Source organism: Haplochromis burtoni, unplaced genomic scaffold, assembly GCF_018398535.1.
Source record: "Haplochromis burtoni strain Fernald_Lab_line unplaced genomic scaffold, NCSU_Asbu1 Contig_21, whole genome shotgun sequence".
Classification (NCBI taxonomy): domain Eukaryota; kingdom Metazoa; phylum Chordata; class Actinopteri; order Cichliformes; family Cichlidae; genus Haplochromis; species Haplochromis burtoni.
The window spans coordinates 85,271-95,458 of NW_024582382.1; the positions used below are offsets into that span (position 1 = coordinate 85,271).

Genomic DNA, 10,188 nt, shown 5'->3' on the forward strand with positions numbered 1-10,188 from the left:
ATATATATAAAAAACAAAATAAATAAATCGTGCAATACCAGTGAACTCTCCAAAGAAGCGATTACAGACGAGCCTCAGCAAGGGTCTAATGTTCAGCTTCAGCTCCTCCTTAGTCAGGTGGATACCAAGCTCATCCAAAACTCGAGGGAGAGACGTGTCCACATCCCCAACCACCTAGGCACAAAGAGGATTTAGGTAAGGATTACACACAGAGCTTTGCGAGTTCATCCCACCCTTCCTGCAGCCAGAATGTACCGAGCTACCTGGTTGTGCATATGTTAAAAAAATAAATAAATAAGACGTTAAATGCATCGAACCTGTGAGAGGATCTTGTAGAGAGGCTCCAGAACAAATTCCACAAAGCTGCGCTGGGAGTTACTACTGGGAGCTTTTTTCGTGAACTTGCGACTGAATTAGGAAGAGGAGAAAACTGCTGTAGTAGTAATAATAGTAATGGTGTATTAAGAGCATAGTTGCGTATCTCGTGACAATCCACATTAGCTACTCACGTTTTGGGATTGAAATAAATATCTCCCCAGAGCCTCTTGGCAAACTCATTATAGTTGATGTCACCTACAAACAGAGAAAGAAAGGGTAAGAGGATACTGTGCAGTGTATGAAATAAAGTCATGGCTTTTTGTAGGGCTGGTCACATGAAAGTCGAAGCTTTGAAGCCCCCCAGACTGAACTAAGATTCTTCAGTTCTGACATTTGTTTTTCAGGCTTCCTGAACCATTTTAAAAATCAAAATCACGTGTGTTACGATTATTTTTCAAGACAGAAAAATATCAAAATGATATATTATACATCAGCTTTCAGTAAAAGCCATAAGCACTTGTTAGATTTACAACCTAAAAGCCCCCTAACTTCAGAGTATTTTGTAATCTTATGGTTTTAGCTTATCGAATGTACTTTAGAAACCAGAAATTATTTAATTCATCAACCATGCTATGTAAACAAAAAAGGTTCATTTAACAAAAAATAAACAACACATAAAAACTGAAATAGATAAACTGTATAAGGATGCCATGTTTATGCATTTACATGTTTTAAATGAATTAAATTGGGTCAAAATAGCAGAAATACACAAGGTTCATTATTCAGACAAAGCTTTATGGTTAAAAACAGCAATATATTAATACTGCTGTAGTGAAGCACTGATTTCACTACTTTATAAGCCCAAAAGTCATCTCACCATAGGTATCTGAGTAGATCTTTGCAAAGGACCCCAGGGTGAAACAGATGCTGTACTGAGAGCTGGCAAAGCAGACATTTCCAAGGAGAGGAGACACCACCAAGTTCTCATCTGTAGAATATGTGCTGAGAGGGAAGAGAAATAGCCAATCAGCAACCAGTGTCACTGGGTGGTCAGTTCCAGATTAATGTGGCTTTCCTTTAAAAGAAATTCTTGCTGCAACCATGTTTACCGCCTGATAAAATAAAGAATCCTGCTATTGTCAGCAGCACAGTGCTGGCAAGCTTCACACTACCTCATACCACCAAGATATCATATTAGAAAATATTTAAACGTAGTAACTTAACATACACCAAGACAATAATATCTATTATTAACAAATATTTTTATGGTAATTTCCTTTGGGGGAAAAAAGAAAATAAAAAAAATCACATAAAACACTTCAGACACTGTTAGCGAGGGGTTCCCAGTATTACCTCAGCAAACCATTGACCTCATCTACAATGTGGCGAAGTTTATAATAAGCATCTGTAGGCGGCAGTTTGAGCTCCAGAATGAGACGATCAACCTTGTTGATGCAGATGGTGATCGCCATTCGCTCCTGAACTGCATGCTTGATGAGACGCTCTGTGTTCAGCATCACCTGGGCAGAGATACACAAATATCTGTGAGATCTATGGGCAGCTGAAGAACACACGTATAATGACATAAAAAGATATAGATGGTGTTGGTTTGGGAGAACCGCAAATAGGAGTTGACTCACTCCTTCTGCTGCATCTATGAAGAGGACAACGCCATCTGAGAGGCGGATGCTAGATGTGACCTCGTCAGAGAAATTCACGTGGCCTATGGGAGGACAAGCACAAAAGTAGACTTGTTAGTTTTTATGTTTTTTTGTCAGCAACTTTTAGCTCATTCTATAAAACCTCAAAATATGCATCTAACAACTAAAGGATCCAATGTGAATACAATACCTGGTGTATCCATTATATTGAAAAGGTAGGATTTTCCTCTGGAGTCAGGCAGGACCATTGTGACAGGGGTACTTTTGATGCCAACCCCTCTCTATAAAAACATGGATCAGGCAAAAGCAAGGAAAACATCAATACAGTCTTCTAAAGAAGATATTCAGGCTAAATAGACTATTGATAGAATTATTTAGTAATGAATGCTATGTAGCATTACAGCAGTTAAACCAAGCCACTCACCTCTTGTTCGGTAAAGAGGATGTCTGTGTACCGGAGCTGAAAAAGTAAAACAGATCATGTTGGTCTCAGCTGTCATATACAGAATTTATGTATAACAGACTGCAAACATTTTGAATTATTGTACACAACACTCACATCCACATCATCTCTCTTCCTGATTTCTGGGTGTGTCTGCTCAATCAGGCAATCCACAAAACAGGTCTGAATGGAATAAACACATTCATTAGATTCCCGTGAGCCACAGATGGCTCTAAAGTGCAGCCATGTTATTAGCATATGCTCCAAAATGTTCCAAATCTGTTCAATTTTTCATCTTAGGAACATATGTTCGCTTGGCTACATGCTGGAGGTGGACCACGACTGGAAGAGCATATTTAAAGAAGCCTGAGCCCGGAGCAGGAATAAGGCAGACTCTAACCTTGCCGTGGTGAAGGTGACCGCAGAGGGTGACGTTACGAATCAGCTCTGGCCCGTCCATCAGATCTGCGAGAAATCTGGTGAGGGAGAAGAGGGTTAATGCTGCTTACTAAAGACACACTGTAAATGCATGTAGATGGACTAATGTGTAAAGAATATTACACGAGATCAGTCTGTGAAACGCTGAATTGCATTTTCAGATGCAACGAAACACTTGAAAATTTCTTACTCCATATCGTAAACTGTGGCAGGCAACTCCTGTTCCATCAGGGTGAACTGCTTGTTCTTCACAGGCTTGATGATCGGCTCTGGAAGGAGTAAAAAGACAATATTGTGTACAGGATTATGAAAAGAAGCATTTTTAAGACTGCACTCCTTGGCTATGTTTACAGTACAGCAAAATTCAGTCTACTGTTAAAATGTATCTGAAAATACATAGAGTGAATCTGTGGGTTTTCAAAACATTTACATTTTTCTTTAATATTGCCCAGTGTACTATTGCGCCTGTTTTCATCCATCTATGTTCTTCCACTTATGCTGTTTCCTAACAAACCCAAATTCACTGTTAAGTTCAGCTCGACCAAGATGACAAGACCTTCGGGGTTTCTCGTTAGTGACTACACATGTAAGCATGATTGGTCCTCATAAAGTTAAAGCCATGAGCATCTGTTACTTGACAGAAGTCTAAGCATTTTCCTATCATTTTTTTTTTATTCTTGACTAAATTAAAGCCCATTTTTAAAATAATGCCGACTTTACATTTATAATAATGTTAGTTATGGTGCTGGTAATTTTCTGTTGAGAGAAGGCAAAAACCTCTTTTCTGTATGTAGAAACCTTGGATTTTGGTCAACAAGGTTTTTTTTTTTCCCCCATCTTTAGATCAATTTAAGCAGCCCTACCTGTAAGTGGTTGTGTATCTTCCTCCTGTACAATAGTTTCCACTTCAGGCCCATAGACCTCCTCTGCTGTAGGATAGTACTTCTTGTCCTCATGCAGGACCACCTCCATGCCAGGGACATCATCATCAGCATCCGCTGGCTCATCCTCGTCATCTTCATCACCCTGCAAATTGTAAATACCACAAACTCATGTATACACTGCAAACACGAACTTCGGTACTACCTGGTAATTACTGCTGGTTCTTGAGTGTTAAGCATACCTCGTCGACGTCTCTGTCCTCTGCATCCAGGTCATCATCATCGTCGTCAGAGTCCAGCTCTGGACCGACGTAGTTCCCAAACTCGTCATACAAATCAGCCTCCATATCGCAGAGAACTAAATGAGGGGTTGATATATCAATGAGCAAGTGAATCTGGTGGCAAAGTTAATTTAATAAATACGATCCACTGTAGCACACAAAACGCATAACGTTTCAGCAGAAAAATATATATAGGAGAGGGAAAAAAGACGAGATATTTAAAATGTATAACGTATCTTATTGCTGTTTAAAGTTAGCCAAAACGCAACGTGTCACTGAGTCATCAATAACACATCAGTAACTTCTTCACTTTAATGCTTCACTGGAAAATGAAATGTACTTTTGATATAAGTTAGCTTTAGCTTGTTTTCTGTCTGCCAGTGGCGGTTAACATTCATGAGAAAGTATATGCCACTGTAAGTCACCGCTAAAGCGAATGCTAACGCTAACCGCTGCATAGCATGCAGGGTCGCAGTTCAGTTACTTTTATCAAGTTCACTCGAGTTTTCTGTCCACAGATAATCAGCACAGAAAATGCATCTTGACTAAGACGTTTCCGTTTGACATAAGCAGCTCTTCCACTACTGCACTAGCGATCCCAAGACGACCATGCTAGCCGGCTAACAAGCACAGAAATGAATGGCTTGAATGCGACGTTTGAGTTACGTTGTTGTTCAGAGATTTTAGTTAAAGATAACTCAGTGCTGCATGCTGCTAAATACACGTACCTGTATCCTGTGGGAATAACTTAATTATCGATTTCGAGCAAACTGAGAGTTGTGTTTATAAGCAGAGGAGAAAATATTATTCAATGAGCGCCATGCGCACCAGACGCTTCCGGTTTTCTTCTTCAGCTGTTTAATATGAAGGCGGTTAACAATGGATGTCAAAGCTCACTACTTCCCCCATTTGGGCTACAAAGCCACTACTGCACACGTTTTCAAAACGAAGGGTTCATTGCTAAATCGCTTCATCATCCACAAATGACACTTGCTGCAAAATAAAACGTGTGTACTCACAGAGCATTTATGTAATGATTTGTTTTTATTTTTTATATCTTCACTGACGTCCGTGTGCAATTGTTGCCCTCAGGTGATCCTCATATGTAACTACAACTTCCTCTATTTTTAGAGTTATTTTGATAACTGCTTTTAGAATATATTAGCCGAAAGACTCGGAAAATGTAAACGTTACCGTGTTGTAGACATAAATCTTAATCGGTGACCTGAATGAAGACCTTAACAACATCGCGTATGCAGTTACACCCTTTAGCCACAAGAGGACACTAGACAGCAATGAATATGCTCGTGAGGAGATAAAGGAGATGAAAGTAAAGACATTTTGTAATATTTTTATACACTAAAAGTCAGGCATGCCTTCTAATAAAGGATGAAAATACTTTTCTTTTTTTTAACAAATATCAACGTATAAGACGTCATTCTGGAAAAAAAATTCATTGGTTTGTGTTTTAATGTAGCTTTCAGGTGTCATTTCAAGCCCGTTTTTAATTGCAGTCTCTTTCAAATGACTTTGTAATTGTTATGGCATGCAAATTGTGGGTGCGTGTGAGTTTGTGATGGGAGTTAAAGCAGTCTAAAAATTTCAGACGAGGGATATCCTAGCAGTTGTCAGCGTTGCAACAGAAAATGTGACACTATGTCCCGTCTTTATAAACGATATGGGGGGAGTTCGCTGCTGCTCGTGGATTCTGGCAATGTGATAAAACGTACACACACACAGTTTCAGTCGATGGCTTTATTCCTGCTGGTGTTAATAGTTTCAGTAGGCGAAGCCTACACAATAAAGACAGACTGATAAACATAAACACACACTCTTGATACACGGTCATTCATACAGTTATCAATTAGACAGAAGGTAGTGTCTGGGGAACGTAGAAAATACTGTTTGGTCAGTGTCAATGCCCTTTGCCATTACATGGCAGTGTAAGTCTGAATTTTATTTAATGGATTTAATGTTGCATATTCAAAAATGTGCAGTTTGTAATAAAACAGTTATAACTGCTATTCGGGAGCACTCAAGTCAGTTGGTTGATATATTTGTCATGTTATTTATAAGATTTTTATTGACTGCTGCAGTGATTCCTCACACCACTGACCCACTTTAACATTTACGATCACGCCATGTTCCACACTGAAGGATATTTAATTGGATGCTCTCAAACTTTATAGTTATACTGAAATATGCTTTAATATGCTTATATCATTACATTTGATTCCCCACTTTGGGTAACAGCTGAGGTCTTGATGTCTAATGATTAAACCGGGTTTCTATTTCAGGGCTGGGGAACAAAAACGTGAGATTCTGGACTGAGGCACGTGTTGGTTGCCAGATAGACACAATGACCCTTGCAGATGGTACAAATATCTTATTGCCGTGCACAACAATTTCTGGGAATATTTTACCTGAGAATATGACTTAAAGTGTCAGCTGGCCCCTTGATTACCCCCCCTCTGTGTTACACTCTCTAAGTGTGTGGCCCTTTAATCTGCCACCAGTTTCCGGAGCCGCTGCACCACATCCTCCGCGCTCACCCAAGGCACCGTCACAGCCTTGAACTCCCCTGGCTGGGCTTCGTGGGTCTCGGTGATCAGCCGGTGCATGGGGAAGTCCCTCCGCGGGAAGGCCACGTCGCGGGGACCGAGGGAGAGCGCGGGGCAGAAGTCATTAGCTCCGTCCCCGACGTAGAAGATTCTCTGGTACGGGCGCCCCCGCTCCTGCGTCCTGCGGGCCACGTAGTCCTTGACGATCACCTGCTTGCACATGTTGTCTGGGCACCGGGGGCAGTCGTGAGAGTGGAAGGGCCGCAGCACCAGCCGCCCGTCCTTGTTGAAGGTCGCGGGGTTGGAAAAGATCCGGTGGAACAGCTGGCGGGCCCCGACGCGCCGGAGCCAGCACTCTATGAAGTAAGTGTTGGCGTCGGACACCAGTATCACCTCAAAGTCCTTCGCGGGCCGGTTGCGGAGGAACTGGAAGAGGGTGAGCATGCCGGGTGTGGCCGGTATCTTCTCCATGACGCTGCGTATGTCGCTCTCGGTGACCCCCTGCTCCGCCAGGTAAGCCAGCACCCGCTGCATGTATTCGTTGTAGCGGCCGGGCTGATAAGTGTCCGTCAGCCACCCGGGGAGGTGCTGACCCGGGACGGCCTGCACGACCATGTCATCGCTGGTTTCATCCACGATGGTCTCGTCGAAGTCAAAGAAGATCAGGAAGCGCTTGTCAGGGGAGATGTGAGCTGGGTGGGAGGCCATGATCTCTGAGCGCCTGGGTCTCTGGGGTTCCTCCTCGCCTGGGGGATGGGGTGGGACATAACAGCAGTTGAAGATTGAATCCCCCATGATTTACTACGCCACAACTTTTAATATTGCCAAGTGGCATCAAATCTCCACCCCCGCTCTTCTGCTCTCCAGCATCCCACGCAATGGGCCGCGGTGAGGTGGAGGGTGACCTTCTGGGAAACATCAATGCAATAAAGGAGGGTGTGGGGGTTTGGGTGGAGGCAAAGAAGTCAAATATAGATTTCATAGCAATAATATAATTTCAATGAAAAGGCACGAAAAAAAAACTATAAATATCATATAAAGCAGCCAACCAACAACTGTGTCAGACAAGAGGCGGCAGCAAATTATGGATTTGTGGAGGGGGTCAGGGATTGTGTAGAAGAGCGAAAAACAAGGTAAGACTCACTTATGCAGCAAGCAAAACGATAAGCTACAGATTACATATCCGGGCAGGTCAGCCCTATTCAACTTTTTCACAGGACGTGTGCTTACCTTGGATTTTCCCGGATGTCTACAGTGGATGTCCAGATCAAACCAGTTGACTTCAAACTGTAGCTGGTTTGTTCCTTTATGGGAAGAAAAATACAATGAATGCTGAATCAGTGGAAACGCAGTACGGGATAAACTTAAAAGGCAGACAAATGCCGAAAAAAGGTCAGAGAGCTCATAAAGCACACATAAAAAAAACAAAACAACTATTAATAGGGATTTTAGACTTTTCTTTTTTTTTTAAAAAAAGGAAAAGCTTACTGATTAGTAAGAAAAGTCAAGGCTACTTATCAAGCTGCTAATCTAGAAGGGTTTTGTTTTACATAACAGCAGCACAAACATCATGCAGTGAAGGCGATGTGCGCTGGATTGAGGTTTAAAAATACTACTACTACTAATAATAATAATAATAACAGATGAGTCACCGGCTCTGGTTCCGATCCCCGGTGTCAATCAGCTCCGATCCGGTCTCATAGAGGAGAGGTAGAGTTCCGCCGGTCGGCCGGTGGCTCGCGCACTTTTATGTGCCACTCAAACCCACCGGAGCCGCTCTGAACGTGACCGCGCCTCCGAGTCCGCCCATTTAATAGCAGCCTATTGCGCGCGTTCACGATATAAAAAGGTGGAGGGGGGAGGGGATTGTGGGAGTAGGGGGAGGAAGGAAGAAGAAAAACCCATCGAGAGTAAATAGTCCGTTCCTTGAATATAACCATAGAAGAAATGTGCGCCAGTCTCGTAAATGTAGCCCATTAGTATTTATACATGGCTCCAAACGTGGCATAGCCACATCCACACAATGGAGCATTTACCGAGAAAGAGGAAAAAAAAAAAAGTTGTGGAGAATAAGCACTTCTGGTAGCAGTGGGAGGTCAATGGGACAAGGTCAAGCTCTCAAGTTTTCCCATTTATACGTCTTTGTGTAATTCCAATTTGGAGTGGAGAGTCAGGGATAACATCTGAATAACCCCATCTCATCTGAATTTGCTAAAGTAACTCAGCCACATTCACTTAAAACAGAACAGTTTTAATGCTCTCTCATGTTCTTACAAAGAGAACAAGCACCTTCCCTCATCCAGGATGATCTGGATTTCCGGCCAATAAGTACTCTGTTGCAAAGGCGGCACAGAGAACGGGGGCAAAGTACCACATGCGAGACATTTGTGAGGATGACTGGAACGAAATCATTTCACATCTGAGAGCAGTGTTGTGTTTTCGTTTATTAACTACAGGGAAACATTAGCATCGCAGCAAGGGAGTTTGTGTTGCCTGCTTGTTTCTCCACGAGACAGCAGTCTAGATAAAACCCTGCAAGTATACTGATTAATGAACCGCACTGCAAGTTTCAGAGCGGTGCACACTTGTCTACAAAAACATGGCATGAAGCCCTCCTCTCTTTATCTGCCTGCTGACAGACGGAGGGGGGGCCTCCTCCCTTCTCGACACCGCAAGGCGTAATGACTAACAGCTGGGGAGGCCGACTATTTTCAAGCCCAAATGGGAATGGAGATGTACAGACGGTGTGTTATTATCTCCCCTGCTCATGGAGTGAGCCTTGGTACCTGACCACCCACTCACCAACAGTGAGTCACTCACACTTTTCTCTACCCATCAGCCCGCTCTGCTACCTTATAGGATTATGTGACTCATTGGTGCACCACTTAAAACCTCCTATGGTGATGGAGGATACACAGCATTTTAGGAGGTATTCTAGCAACAATAAATGCCTTAATGTGAGCTCAGTGGAGGTACACGCTGTTAATGCATGAATAAACCTGGCTGAGATGCAACAAGAGATATCCAAGAAGTCGATTTTAAACACACTCTTGTAATCTATGTAAGTAGTTATATGGCCTCAAGGTGCATTTGCATATCTAAGAGGTACAATGTGGGTACTTGACTGTCAAGATCACTGCCCTCAAATACAATAAAGCCTGCTGTGACTTTAAAGTGAACAGGAAGTGCTCACAAAGAAGAGGATCTAAAACTTCTCTTGTCAAATAAATGCTCAGCAAAGCAAAGCTGTTGTTGAACCCTGAGGGTCATGTGTAGCCCGCAGCCATTGTTAGGTAACATGTTGTGCCAAGAACCCAGTGAACCTAAAAATAGAGTAAGAGCCGCAGTGGCAGCAAGCTACACTTTTCAGGAAAGGAAGGTATGAAAGTTAAACAGACCTGCTGCATTTCATAACCATCTGCATCCAGCAAAGCAAAACAAACAGAAACTCAGATGTAATAATCATGGCTACTTGTTTTTACTTTTAAAGTTAGCAGTCAGTTAAATGTACATTATCAAAAAAGGCCCAACTTTTTTTTCCCCCCCAACTTCTCCTCAATCCCCAGATAACATACAAAAAAAAAAAAAAAAAAAAAAAAAAAAAAA

At 42.3% G+C, this 10,188-nt stretch overlaps 2 protein-coding genes across 3 annotated transcripts in view; both read right to left on the minus strand.

Annotated features, from left to right (window-relative positions):
• Nucleotides 1-4,908, minus strand: part of eftud2 (elongation factor Tu GTP binding domain containing 2) — a 16,967-nt gene extending 12,059 nt beyond the window's left edge. Inside the window, exons 1-14 of the mRNA XM_005920406.3 lie at nt 4,750-4,908; nt 3,983-4,098; nt 3,723-3,885; nt 3,050-3,128; nt 2,822-2,897; nt 2,539-2,604; nt 2,404-2,439; nt 2,170-2,260; nt 1,959-2,041; nt 1,672-1,838; nt 1,196-1,320; nt 510-573; nt 318-408; nt 39-174 (exon numbers count right to left, since the gene is read on the minus strand). Of these exons, the coding sequence (XP_005920468.1) occupies nt 39-174; nt 318-408; nt 510-573; nt 1,196-1,320; nt 1,672-1,838; nt 1,959-2,041; nt 2,170-2,260; nt 2,404-2,439; nt 2,539-2,604; nt 2,822-2,897; nt 3,050-3,128; nt 3,723-3,885; nt 3,983-4,087 (1,282 nt within the window). The 5' untranslated portion in view covers nt 4,088-4,098; nt 4,750-4,908. The remainder of the gene's footprint in view (nt 1-38; nt 175-317; nt 409-509; nt 574-1,195; nt 1,321-1,671; nt 1,839-1,958; nt 2,042-2,169; nt 2,261-2,403; nt 2,440-2,538; nt 2,605-2,821; nt 2,898-3,049; nt 3,129-3,722; nt 3,886-3,982; nt 4,099-4,749) is intronic.
• Nucleotides 4,909-5,761: 853 nt separating this feature from the next.
• phospho1 (phosphoethanolamine/phosphocholine phosphatase 1) lies at nt 5,762-10,154 on the minus strand. Of its 2 annotated transcripts, none has more exons than XM_005920404.3 (3): nt 8,235-10,154; nt 7,813-7,886; nt 5,762-7,490 (listed from the first exon to the last, which is right to left on the minus strand). In XM_005920404.3, the coding sequence occupies exon 3, from the start codon at nt 7,375-7,377 to the stop codon at nt 6,523-6,525; it is 855 nt and encodes a 284-aa protein (XP_005920466.1). In that variant the 5' UTR covers nt 7,378-7,490; nt 7,813-7,886; nt 8,235-10,154; the 3' UTR covers nt 5,762-6,522. The 2 variants fall into 2 exon arrangements, with proteins under 2 accessions (XP_005920466.1, XP_005920467.1); XM_005920405.2 differs by having other exon boundaries at nt 5,762-7,328; nt 8,235-8,599.
• Between the last annotated feature and the right edge of the window lie 34 nt (nt 10,155-10,188).